The sequence below is a fragment of the Scyliorhinus torazame genome, chromosome 1, assembly GCF_047496885.1.
Source record: "Scyliorhinus torazame isolate Kashiwa2021f chromosome 1, sScyTor2.1, whole genome shotgun sequence".
NCBI lineage: Eukaryota > Metazoa > Chordata > Chondrichthyes > Carcharhiniformes > Scyliorhinidae > Scyliorhinus > Scyliorhinus torazame.
Genome location: NC_092707.1, coordinates 97,360,322 through 97,374,385, shown reverse-complemented (window position 1 = coordinate 97,374,385; position 14,064 = coordinate 97,360,322). Strand labels below are relative to the sequence as shown.

The following is a 14,064-nucleotide window of genomic DNA, read 5'->3' as shown; positions in this document are numbered from 1 at the left end:
ACAGTGCCTGCCTGCGTCTGATCCAATACTGAGAACCGCTGACAGGTCGTCTGCTCTTTATACCTCCCTTCAAGGGGAGGAGCCATGGGTGGAGCCCATACAGGCCCCAATATGTTCCCCTATGGATAATGCCATACAATGGCCCATAGGAGGAGTCCACAAGGGCAACAGCATAGCACAGATACAAATACAAAGGCAACAGCACAGATACAAATACAATGGTGGATTATTGGCATAATACATTCACCACAACCACCTGATACGAAAACCACAAGTGCCTAACTTTGCAACCTACGGATTATTCGTCACAATGAGGGAATTCTGCAACAATCACGTTATCAGTCCCATTGCCAACGGCTCTATAGCCAGGGCAAACAGCAGTGGGGAAAGTGGGCACCACTGCGTTGTCCCCCGGTGCAGCCTAAAATAGTATGAACTCATCCGGTTCGTCCGCAAACTCGCCACCGGTGCCTGATATAGCAACCGGACCCAATTTACAAATCCCTGCCCAAACCCAAACCACCTCAGAACCTTCCATAGATATTCCCACTCCCTCGATCAAAGGCCTCATAAATTCAACATCGTCCCAGTTTGAGGCATAAATGTTCACTAATACCACCGGCATCCCCTCCACTTTCCCACTCACCATAACTTACACCCAACAACCCCCGTGTCTGCCACTGTACTTCCCACTTCAAATGCCACCCGCTAATCACCACTCCCTTTGTTTTATACTCCAATCCTACCCCCCACTTATTCCCCTCCCTGTCTAACCAATCCACTCATGCAAACACAAACAACCCCACCCCAAGCCCAATCGAAGAGAACAACCCCTCATCTTCCAACAAAGAACAGAAACAAACATGAAGCAAAACAATGGCCCCAAACACAAATTAAACTCAGCGCCAAAACCTCTCCACCGAAGTTCAATGCCCCCCTTCTCCTGCCAGTCCGTTGTCTCTGATAAATTCCATTGCCTCCTCCGACGTCCCGAAGTTTAGTTCCCGGCCTTCATAAGTCACCCACAAATGTGCCGAGTACAGCATCCCGAACTTCACCCCCTTCTTGAAGAGGGCTGCCTTGGCTTTATTGAAGCTCGCTCTCCTCTTGGCCAGCTCTGCACCCAGGTCCTGATATACTCGAAGTTCACTGCCTTCCCAGGTGCAGCATCTATTCTGCCTGACCCACCTCAAGATCCGCTCCTTGTCCAGGAAACGGTGCAATCACACCACCATCGCCCTCAGCAGCTCGTTCCCCTGGGGCTTCCTTATTAGCGTCCTCTGCGCTCAATCCACTTCCAGAGGTCGTGCGAATGCTCCCTCTCCCAGCAGCTTTCTGAAGTTGCGACATGGGGAATCCATGCCAGGAAAAATAGAGTAGTGGTTAATGGATGTTTTTCAAGCTGGAAGAAGGTTTGCAGTGGGGTTTCCCAGGGGTTGGTGTTGGAACCCTTGTTTTATTGAAACATATTAATGACCTATACTTTGATATACAGGGCACAATTTCAAAATTTGCACATGATATGAAACTTGGAAGCATTGCGAACTGTGTGGAGGCTAGTGTAGAACTTCAAAAGGACAAAGGTAGGTTGGTGGAACGGATGGAGAGGTGGCAGATGATGTTTAACGCAGAAAAATGTGAAGAAGTTATTTTGTTGGAAGAACATGGAGTGGCAATGTAAAATAAAGGGTACACCTCTAAAGAGGGTGCAGGAGCAGAGGAACCTTGGCGTATACATGCATAAGCAATTGAAGATGGCAGGATAGTTTAAGAGCGATTAATAAAGCCTACAGCATCCTATGCTTTACTAATAAGGGCATAGTGTACAAGGGCAAGGAGATTATGTTGAACTTTTATAAGAACTGGTTTCGTCTCAGCTGGAATATTGCGTTCTGGGTTCCATACTTTAGGATGGATATGAATACATTGGAGAGAGTGAAGAAAAGATTCACAATTACGGTTCTCGGGACATATGAAAGTAGAATGGAGAAGTTAGGATGTTTTCCTTGGAAGAAAGGATGTGATTTACTCGAGGTATTCAAAATCATGAGGGGTCTTGTCAGAGTAGAAAGGGAGAAACTATTCCCACTCATGAAAAGATCGAGAATGAGAGGGTACAGATTTAAAGTCTATGGAAAAAGAAGCAAATGCAATATGAGAAAAGACTTATTCATACATCAAGTGGTTAAGGTCTAGAATTCACTTCCTGAGAGTGTGATGGAGGCTGGTTCAATTGAAGCATTCAATAGAGATTTGGACTATTTCTGAAAAGGTAAATGTGCAGAGCCAGGAGGTGAAGATGGGAGGATGATACTAATAAATAGCTCATTCAGAGAACCAGTGCATACATGATGGGCTGTTTGGTCTCCTGCATTGTAACAATTGCATGATTTAATGTTCATCACCAAGAGTGGCACAGCAGCACCAAAGAACAAAGAACAATACAGCACAGGAACAGGCCCTTTGGCCCTCCAAGCCTGCGCCGACCATGATACCTGCCTAAACTAAAACTGTCTGCACTTAGGGAGTCCGTATCCTTCCATTTCCACCCTATTCATATGTTTGTCTAGATGTCCTTTAAATGCTGCTATTGTACCTGCTCCCACCACCTCCCAGGACAGCGTGTTCCATATATTTACCACTCTTTGTGTAAAAAACTTGCTTCGCACATCTGTTCTAAACTTTTCCCCATGCACTTTAAACCTATGTCCCCTAGTAGTTGACTCTCCTACCTTAGGAAAGAACATCTGACTATCCACTCTGTCCATGCCACTCATAATCTTGTAGACATCTATCAGGTCGCCTTTCAACCTCCGTCATTCCAGTGAGAATAGACCGAGTTTATCTAACTTCTCCTCAGAGCTGATGCCCTCCATATCAGGCAACATCCTAGTAAACTGCTTCTGTACCCTCTCCAAAGCAGCCACATTCTTCTGGTGATCAGAATTGTTAACAATATTCCAAAATGCGGCCTAACTAAAGTCCTGTACAGCTGCAACATGACTTGCCAATTTTTATATTCAATGCCCCAACCAGCATGCCGTATGCCTTCTTGACCACCTTATCCACATGCATTGCCACTTTCAGTGATCGGTGGACATGCACGCCCAGATCTCTCTGCCTGTCAGTAATCGCAAGAGTTATACAATTTATTGTGTAATTCCTACATGCATTGGACCTTCCAAATTGCATTACCTCACACTTGTGACCACCACTACTGATTGAGCTAGTAAAGTTCCGAAGGACATGTCTGCCAAACTGGGTGTACAGCCAGTGGTGAGGGAACCAAAAAGAGGAAAATTTGCTCGATCTTATCCTCTCTGTCAGAGATGCATCTATCCATAATAGTATTGGAAATGTGACCACCACACAGTCCTTGTGGAGATGAAGTGCCATCTTCACACTGTGGATACTCTCTATCATGTTATGTGGCACCAGCACAATGATAAATGGGATAGATTCAAAACTGATCTAGCAGCTTACAACTGGCACCCATGAGGTGCTGTGGGCTATCAGCAGTTGCCAAACTGTATTCAACCAAATGTATCCTTATGGCTTGGCATACCCTCATTCTACCATTACCATCAAGCTAGGAGATCAAATCTGGTTCAGTGAAGATTGCAGGGGAACAGACCAGGAGCACATGAAGTACCAACTGGGTAAAGCTACAACAGAGGACTACTTGCATGTTAAACGACAGAAGCAGCATGTGATAGACAGAGCTAAGAGATCCCACAGCCAACTGATTGGAACAAAACTGCAATCCTCCACATCCAGTCATGAATGGTAGTAGACAACTAACTCGAGGAGGAGGTTTCACAAGATTCCTATCCTCTATGATGGGGTAACCCAGAACATGAGTGAACAATATAAGGCTGAAGCATTTGCAACCATTTTCAGTCAGATTAGAAGAACTGTGGAGTAGAAGAACTGCTGGATGCGGATGACCTATGGGAGGGGAACTGTGCAGACATGTCTGAGCGACTCCTGGCGGAGGTACCCTCTGGACGAGACAAGACAAAATGGGAGGAGGAACTAGGCATAAAAATAGGGAGAGGACTCTGGATCGAAGCACTGCCTAGGGAAAACTTCACCTCCACGTGTGCAGGGTTATGCCTAATGCAGCTAAAGGTGGTGCACAGAGCGCACCTAACAAGAACGCAAATGAGCAGGTTCTTCCAGGAGGTGGAGGACAAATGTGAACGGTGCCAGGGAGGCCCGGCCAACCTCACCCACATGATCTGGGCTTGCCCCTGACTTGTCGGTTACTGGATATCCTTCTTTGAGACCATGTCCAGGCTTATGGGAGTGAGGGTCTTCAGGGTATCAGCTCAGCCAGAGCTCATGGGGAGGGGGGCCGACGCCCTAGCCTTTCCGTCCCTGATCGCCCGCCAGAGATTCCTGCTCGGTTGGCAATCAGCAGCACCAACAACGCTGCAGACTGGCTGTCTGACCTGGCAGAATTTCTCAGGCTGGAGAAAATAAGATTCACCATCCATGGGTCGGAAGAAGGCTTCCATAGGATGTGGAAGCCGTTCACCAACTTGTTTCAAGACTTATTCATAGCCAGCAACCAGCAGAGTAAGGTGGGGGAGACACTGGCGAGTCAAGGGGCAGGGAGGAAAAGGAAAGGGGGGCAGGGGGGAGACTAAGGGGAGAGCGAAGGAGTGCAACAAGAATGCAGGAGGGACAAGCCGCAAGGAACCGGTCGGATGACAAGCTAAGGCCCAAACCAAATTGTATATAAATGTCTGTAAATACGTGTTCTGGTCATATTGGGGATGTAAAATATGTGTGCCGGTTAAAGCCACATAACAGCCACAGCTGTTGTGAAGATGTGAAGATTCTCGCTTGTGAATATGTGTGTTGGTTTTTGCACGGTTTTATAATTTATAAATTGTTGGATATAAAATATGAAAACTCAAGCAAAACATCTTCCTAAAAAAATGTGCCAAGTGGATGATCCATGTCTGTCTCCTCCTGAGGTGCCCTGCATCATAGAAGTCAGTCTTTGCCAACTCAATTTATTCATGTGATAGCAAGAAACAGCTGAAGGCACTGGGTGCAGCACAGGCTGTGGGCGCTGACAACATTGTGGCTGTATTATGGAAGACTTGTGTTCCAGAAACAGCTTCCAAGATATTCCAGCACAACTTAAATAAAGGCATCTGCTTGGCAATGTGGAAAACTGCCTAGGTGTGCCCTGTGTTAAGTAATGGGTTAAGAGACATTGCAATTAGTTGTCTCATTTATGTTAAGTATCCATTAATTGACACTGATATGTAAAGGGGCTTCAGGTGGCCTCTGTCAGGTGGTGTGTTGTTAAGAGTTTTGTGCAGAGGCTGTGGAAGTGAAATAAATGGTGTTTGGTGAAAAGGAACAAGAACTTTAGACTCTTCATATCACAGCAACTAAAACGGCTAACACCCTGACAATGAAAAGCAAGACAAATCCAATCTGGCTAAATACTGCCCCATTGGTCTACGCTCAATCATCAGCAAGGTGATGGAAGAAGTCATTAACAGTGCTATCAAGTGGCACTTACTCAGCAATATCTTGCTCACTGATACTAAGTTTCTGCCAGGGCAACTTGGCTTTAGACCTCATTATAGCCCTATCCCTGGTGTTTCACTGTCAGCGATGGCCACTATTAGGGGTGGTGATGCTAAGCTGTCGACGCTCTGATTGGGCTGGTAGTTTTTGGCAGCTTTTGCTTCCCAACCAGTGGGGGAACATAAGATTCTGAGCCAGGAGTGACTTGTCATAAAAAGGGACACAGATGACAAAAACACCCAGGTTAGTCAGAACAAATAATAATAGAGTGAAATCAGTTGGCCCCATCCTCGCTTCTGAGTTAACGGATGGGAATTTGGTAGTAGTAGTAGTTCATCGGGGCAGCACGGTAGCATTGTGGATAGCACAAATGCTTTACAGCTCCAGGGTCCCAAGTTCGATTCTGGCTTGGGTCACTGTCTGTGCGGAGTCTGCACATCCTCCCCCGTGCGTGCGTGGGTTTCCTCCGGGTGCTCCGGGTTCCTCCCACAGTCCAAAGATGTGCAGGTTAGGTGGATTGGCCATGATAAATTGCCCTTAGTGTCCAAAATTGCCCGTAGTGTTGGGTGGGGTTACTGGGTTATGGGGATCGGGTGGAGGTGTTGACCTTGGGAAGGGTGCTCTTTCCAAGAGCCGGTGCAGAGTCAATGGGCCGAATGGCCTCCTTCTGCACTGTAAATTCTATGTTAATCATGTTTCAAATGGAATTAGCCTATGATTTTGACATTAACTAGTAAATATACAATAGATTAATTGCATTTGCAGCTGGTGACCTTAGAAGTATAATGGGATGCCTGGAATTGTCTTGTAATTTTATAAACCACTGTGACGAGCAAAATCAATAGGCATGGCAATTAAATACGAGAATCGGAAACCAATCCGTGAAGTGGTTAAGGTGAAATTGGGAGAACATCTTGTTGGAATTGAAGTTGCAGTACATTGTGCCCACAGGTGAAAATGTGAGGGAATTCTTCTTCAGAGTGGCAGCCCTGACATTTGAAGCTTCCTTACTGAAAGAATTGGAAAAAAAAGACTTTCGTTCTGCGAGGATTGGTGAGGGAAGCACCATCCGTAAGTGTTCACTGTAATGAAGTGGAATTTTGCACAATGAATGCATTCTCATGGTGGTGCTCCTAAAAGTTCTTAATTGAAAGTTTTGACCATTAGTGAGGAAGTCATAATAGCTCTCAGTTGAGGATTGTCTTCTGTCACTGCCTCACTTGAAATCAAACTCTCTCCTCTTCATTTTGGGCACTACACACAGGCCCTAGTTCCAAATTTCCTCCTCCCAATCAATCCCACCACCCGCCCTTATTTCCACTGGAAAACATGAATTCCAGCAGTTCAGAAAGTCGGCTCACCTCCTTCTCAAGGACAATCAGGGATAGGAAATAAATATTGACCTTATCAGCGGCACTCTCATCCAATGAACAAGGGGGGGGGGGAAATTAATTCTTGATCTCGGTGACAAGCAGGAATGGGATAGCAGTTGGCAGACGTGATGATATGAAATTCTACTGTTAAAATAGCCAGCCAGTTTAAAGCAGGTATAATAGTTTCTTCAGCATAACAGTTTCTGAATTTATTATCATTGAATCCAGGGAATACATCCCAAAACATCATTCTAGCAGTGCACTCGGCAAATTTCACTGCTGTCATTCCAAAATCCATCATCATTCTGACTGTGTGGCCTTCAAGATGCTTAATTATAAGAATTCATAAAATATCTTTCCATAGTCAATAATAGCCTGCCTCTAACAGTTTAAAACCTTTCATTTCAGTTTTGTTCTGGATTAAGCTTTTAGTCAAGACTTTATAGCAGTTTGGAGTGAATATATAATCCCCACCCTCATGCAATATGTGAAGGCCTTACTGAGGCACCCTGAACAGCTAGTGAAATCAATATATGTAAATGAAAACAATATATGGAAGAAGAGTGGAATTTTATAGCTTGCATTGGTTTCATTTCAGAAAGGGAGAATGCTAATAATTGCTCCTTTTTTATATTAAATTATAAGATACAAAATACATTCACTTTGTGATAATCAACATACTTCACAGCCAGTATGATGAGGGTGGAGTCTTTCTTGAAACAATATTCATGCCCAATTTCCAGGCAGCCCATTTTCAAAAGGAATCCATTTTAAAATGGTAGGGAGTCAGCAGTAAGACTTGTTTCAAATGAGTCCAAAAACATGTCCAATGGACTTTGATTAGCTTCTTTGCTGCCGCCTTTAATGGGTAATTAATGATATTTGGTGGAGATAAAGTGACAGTGGTTGGGGGAGGTGGTCATTAAATAGGTCACTGTGTGGAGTTTGCATGTTCTCCCCGTGTCTGCGTAGGTTTCCTCCGGGTGCTTGGTTTTCTCCCACAGACCAAAGATGTGCAGGTTAGGTGAATTGGCCATGCTAAATTGCCCAATAGTTATGTGGGGTTACAGGGCGAGGAGTGGGGGATTGGGCCTCGGTAGGGTGCTCTATTGCAGCAAGGGCCAGTGCAGAATCGATGGGCCGAATGGCCTCCTTCTGCACTGTAGGGATTTTATGATTCTATGGTCGGTCTTGAATAAAGTTGGGCACTGCTTCTTGTTTTTTCTTTCATGGGATTTGCACGTCGCTGGCAAGCACATGCCCATCTCTAATTGCCCCTGAACTGAGTGGCTTGCATGTCACATTTAGCCAGATTTCCTCCAAATGGGTTTTTACAACAATCTTGCAATGGGTTCATGGTCATTATTAGACTTTTAATTCCAGATTTTATTGAATTCAAATTCCACCATCTACCAATATGGGATTCAAACCCAGTCCCCAGGGCATTACCCTGAGTCTCTGGATTACTAATCCAGTGACAATACCACTGTGCCACCACTTCCTCTGTCTTTCAAACTGAAGAATAAAATCCCATTCAGCATTTATACAAAATGCCAGGACCTTCAGATTGTATCATGGCCTGAATTTACCACACCTGTCACCTGGAAAGTCAGCAGGTCACATCCCCCTGACTCCGACAGGCTACACCATTTCACGCTCTAATGAGTCTTGATTGACAGAAGGCTCTTTACTCATGGACCGGAGACCACTGGCCCTCCCAGCCTACTCCCCCCTTCTGGCCTTGGAAGGAAATCCCACCTTGGAGAGTTGTCGGCCCATCTCTAGCTCATCCAGGCAGAGTGCTGCAGTAGCTGGAAGAGATACTGCAGTACCGTGCCTTAGACTAAGCCCCAGGGACCTCCGTGATCGTGAGTACCAGACATCACAAGGAGAGGCGTGCAGAGGATACCCTGGGGTCACGGGGTGGGTTGATCTCACTGTGGAGGTTGGGGGGGGGGGGGGGGGGAGGGGGGGGGGGGGGGGAGTAGACTGGGAGGATGGGAGGGCCGGTCTCCGGTCCATGAGAAAAGAACATCCCAAGTATGAAGAGACCTTCTGTTGGAGGTATCCACACCCACCCCCCCCACCCCGAACCCCAGGATTAAGGTGAGAACCTTTTCTGTTTCCCACCCTCAGTCATTTCTGTGCCCGCCAGCATAAAAACTGAGGTTGGATGGGAAAAGGCCATTAAGTGGCCACTTTTGAACTTTAGTTGTTTTTATTATTTTATGGGATGTGGGCATCGCCAGCTGGGCCAGCATTTATTGCCCATCACTAATTGCCCTTGAGGGGGGCATTTAAGAGTCAACCACATTGCTGTGGATCTGGAGTCACATGTAGGCCAGTCTGAACTGATTTCCCTTTACTGTGGATTGACGAGACTTATCAAATTCTTTGAGTTAAGATTTTTGTTGGATTTTTAATTTTACTTATTGTAAATTAAGTTAGGTAATTAAGTTCAGCAAACCCGTAGGCATTATGAGTTACCAGAGTTCATCAATGCTTGTGTCGTAGTGGCAGACACTGCCATGATATGGTAGGATTGGGGTTTGCAGCTTCCACTGTTGATGAGGTTTAACTGCAGTCTGGGCTCATTTCTTCTTTGAAAACCACAATGTAGAAAGGGGGTATGGGCATATGGAAAGAAACTTATGAAGAAGCAATTCCCCTCTTCGGCGGCAAGAGCACAGTTCATGGGAGTGGTTAAGCGGGTCAACCCAGCAATAAATGGGATAGAGTGAGGGGGTGGATCTAAAGACGGTACAGAATATAATGACTGCTAAGTTTGCAATAAAGAGAAAATAATTTGTCTTGTAAAGTTACAAATGTTTTTCTTTCTTCCAAAAACACAGGAATGGATAAAACTACAGCTGAGTCCTCAGGAAACGGGACCAATTCCAACACTAGCTGCTGCTGAAATCCAATTTCCAGACTTTTGTAACAATGACTAAACCTCCATTTGATTCCGTGGTTGTGGATTTAAACAATGCATTGATTGCAGTCCCATGTCAGGTTGAGGTCCGATAATTCTGGACAAATATTGCCCATGATTTATATAAAAAGAACCATCCAGGATGGCTAGAAGCTACAGAACACTAAGACTCTCGACAGAAATTGAGTTGTGGGCTGAAGTGAGCCTTTTAGAAAGGTTATTGATATCTTCTGAGGGCTAAGGAAGAAATATATCAATTTAATAAATATATATAAGGCAAAACTATTTGAGACAAATGCCACTGAAGATCAGTTATTTATTAATTTGGATTAAGGATTGTTTCGTTTCTAATAGCACTTATGTCAAAGGTCACTTCAATGTGACCTAATGTCGATGACAAATACCTTTTTTTTAAATTGCCGACTTGTGAAACAGCAATGGGTTTGCTGAATAGCTGAAGGTCCTTGAGATCATTGTGTGTAATCTTTATAAAATATGAGCGTACTGTTTTTCATCATTAACAAGACTATATCAACGGTCACGATCCAAATATGGAACCCTGACAATGGGGAGGGATCATTAATGTTTTTTTGGAGTGAAGACAAGTGAACATTGACAAGCTGAGGTGAGATCCTCTTACTGGGACTAGAATTATCAAACAACCCTAATTTTATGTGCCCAGTGCTGGCATGGAGTTTCTCTTATCCATCAAAAGGGATGAGTATTTTGTGAATTTCTTGTTCTGTGTGTAAGTATGCTTGGAGTTTGGAATCACCAAGAGATTGCGGCATGTTAGAGGTCAGTGCTCTGGCTCAAGGTTTATGTCCTTTTTCTCCTCAATGATGAATCCTGGCCTTGTCCCTTGCTAAGTGAAACCCAGGTACTTCTTCATTAGGAAGGAGGGAGGGGGAAATCTGAAGTTACTGTGGGGTGGAGGTAGCTTTACATTGTTCTTATGCCCAGTTGCTGAATTGAGAATTACTTTGATAGATAAATAGGCGGTATAAAATGTTAAAAATGTATCATAGAGGCATAGAATCCCTGACGATCTATAAACCTGAGGCCTGAATTTAATCTCATATTGCTATGTTGGTCGTCCCACGCACATAATGTTATGCTCTTTGATCAGGCAAATTGGACAACAAAACTGGTTTGGTTCTCTTCTTGGGCTCTTCTTTCCAGCCCCTTGCTTTCCCCTCCCCCCTCCCACCCCAGCACCACTCACCACTCCTGACTCCCTGCTCTAGATGGTATCACTGAAGCTGCCAAACCCCCCAAGGGGAAAACTGAGTAAAAAGTGTGCTTTGAGACTAGATTTGAACTCTGGTCTCCCAGGTAATCATCCAATACACTCTCCCCAAGCAATCAATGTCACTGGACTTGTCTTCTGTCATTCATCTCTGATGTGATTGTTCCTAAATTCAAAGCTAACAGATTTTCAGTAAAGGAAAATGGGTTGCCTCTGCCCACTTTATTGTGTTTTAGACCTACATGGTGTACAGGACAGAGAAATTATTTCTGAGTAGTTAGTAGTGACGTGGACCTAACACAAGGGACCAAGTAGCCTCCTCCATTGTTGAAGTTCCTGTGATTCCAAGATATTAGGAGGTTTCTCCTTGTCACCGCAGCCTCAGGATTAACAGTTTATCACGCCTGAAAGTTTACTTTTCCACCCAAACTGAACAAGTAGCTGAAACTACAATTATGTTCACACTTTGTGTAGTATGAAAGCACCTTTAATATTCCAATTTATCATGAGTCATACACATTGCATGTTTCCTGGGGCTGGTTTAGTACACTGAGCTAAACAGTTGGCTTGTATTGCAGAACAAGGCAGCAGCGCGGGTTCAATTCCCGTACCAGCCTCCCCGAACAGGCGCCGGAATGTGGCGACTAGGGGCTTTTCACAGTAACTTCATTGAAGCCTACTTGCGACAATAAGCGATTATTATTATTATTTTCAGCAATGTTTTGTGGGACAGTAAGGGAGTAATGAGCTTTTTCCTGAATTGAAGCCTACATGCCAAGTAAACTAAATTCACTTTTGAGTTGTAACAACCTCAATCACAGTGAAGAACATCTGTCCATGTTAGGTTCTATTTATGCCCAAGGTTTATTCATTTTTATTCATTCTTGCGATGCTTGCACCCCAAGCACAAATATAAATTAAGTGGCAACTTGACTAATCTGCCCCAAAGAAATGATTGGCACTGTTGTCACAACCCAGTGAGGATTGGTGTTCTACGGCAAGAAGAAGAGCAAATTGGATTAAAGATGTTTAAGTTACTAAGGAATGTGTGAAAATGCTGAAAACAATTAATCATTCATAGACACTATGAAGATGTGGCCTAAGTTTGAAAGATATCAAACTACAGTGGAATGTCATTTAACGTTTGTATTATGCTGCCTACATTGTGTAATAAAGTATTTTGTCTTGTAGCCTTCAAAGATGAAATTCCTGTTCATACCAGTTTTTTTCATTTTATGTTTTATGTTTGAACAGTACAGGATTAGAGATTTTATCATTTAAATTCTGAATTTACTGAAATGCTAGAGAAATAAAGAAATGGCTTCAATGTCAAATGCTAATAGCCGCCAATCGTATTAAATTGGTAGCTTTGAACAAGTACGTTAGCAATGCAGCTCTATTCTTATGGAAAAAAATATAATTGGCACGATTCTCCGGAAAGTTTTCCAATTGTGGTAGCGAGTGGGAACTGCCGTGAGCTTCCCAGCGCTCGGCCCAGTGAGGCCAGCAACATTAATTGGTCCATTTAACTAAGCCCCACAGGCTTCTCGCCGCAAATGAAGGCTCACCAGCCGATTCATCGGCACTGCGCCCGCCGGCCCACCGCTAACAGGGTCAAGCAGCACTTAAACAGCTCTTGTACAGCCAACCCCAGCCAGCTCGCAACAATGCCGCCCAGGAGACCGGCCCCAAGATTCGGGGATGCAGATCTGGTCAGGCTCCTAGATGCAGTGGAGGCCAGGAGGGATGTCCAGTTCCCCCGAAGGTCCCGGAGGGTGAGCCACAGTTCTGCCTGGGACAAGGTGGCGGCGACTATGAGCGCCGGGGGTATGACCAGAAGGAATGGCCTCCAGTTTCGGAAAAGGTCAACGACCTACACCGGGCAACATGGGTGAGTGGACACCAACCCCTGCCCCACTGAGACCTTTCCGCTCCCTCTACCCCCCTCTTCCTTCAACCCCACCAACCCTTCCTTCACCCCCCACCCCGGCACTGTGAACCATGCATGTGATGAACAATGCCCTCTTTGTGTCTAGTCAGGAAAAGCTCTCCCAAAACCATCAGGAGAGGGCACAAACTGGCGGTGGGGTGCCGGACATAAGAATCCTCACCTCTCTTCGAGGAGCATTCCCTGGAGGTGACTAGGGTGGCCGAGGACAGAGCGGTCACCAACAGAGGGGCTGGTGGACGCCGCAGAGGTGAGGAGCCACTGGGCCCCACCAGGAGAACCTGTCAACCATGAGTTGTTATTGCCTTACTGACTGACCCATCCCTCTCACTGACCACCTGTCCATTCTCCCACAGGCCCACCAGCTGACTGCACCGGCCCATCCTGGATGGTACTCTCTCCAGCCTCCCAGCAGACCACCTCGGAGGGGAGCTCCGAGGAAGACACGTGTGCAGATACATGCATCTCGGTGGGCACTGTTAGTGATGAGGCTTCTGGGGCACAATCTGGTGAGCACCACACTGCTGCTGATGTACATCAGGAGGAGGCAGAAAAACCCAGGCGAGAAAGCAGCCAGAGTCTGCTGGATCCCAGGACCCAGCTGGGCCCCAGCCTGATGTTGAGCCTATGGAAGAGGTCATCCCGGAGCTGATGGCGACGATAGGGAGCTTTCAGGACATTCAGAGGGAGATGTCAGCGTCACTCCAGCAGGTCCATAGCTGATTGGAGGAGTCCCAGAGTCTATGTGAGCAGGAAATGGCACTGGCAAAGAGTGGCACCAAGCCTCACACTGCTCGGGTGGCGACCGCAGTGGAGAGCCTGATGCACGACATCGGCACCATTAGTGAAGGTGACCAAGGCATCGCGCAGTCGGTGATGGCCATGGCTGGGGGTCTTGGCAGAATGTCTGATTCGCTGGGGGTTGTGACCCAGCACCAGGCTGACCTTGATGAGGTTCTGCGGGACATGTCTCACTCTCAGGTGGGAATGGACAAGACAGAATGGACAG

At 45.7% G+C, this 14,064-nt stretch overlaps 1 protein-coding gene across 2 annotated transcripts in view; it reads left to right on the top strand.

Moving 5' to 3' along the window:
- Positions 1-12,313, top strand: part of rab36 (RAB36, member RAS oncogene family) — an 89,503-nt gene extending 77,190 nt beyond the window's left edge. Inside the window, exons 10-11 of one of the 2 annotated variants that reach the window (XR_011940648.1) lie at positions 1,496-1,583; positions 6,505-6,613. Coding sequence is in view for 1 of the 2 variants with exons in the window: in XM_072498498.1 (XP_072354599.1) it covers positions 6,505-6,624; positions 9,779-9,843 (185 nt within the window). In the remaining variant the exon portion in view is untranslated. Of the gene's footprint in view, positions 1-1,495; positions 1,584-6,504; positions 6,625-9,778 lie in introns of those variants that run through there. The other variant, XM_072498498.1, reaches the window with a different exon arrangement.
- The last annotated feature ends 1,751 nt before the right edge of the window (positions 12,314-14,064 follow it).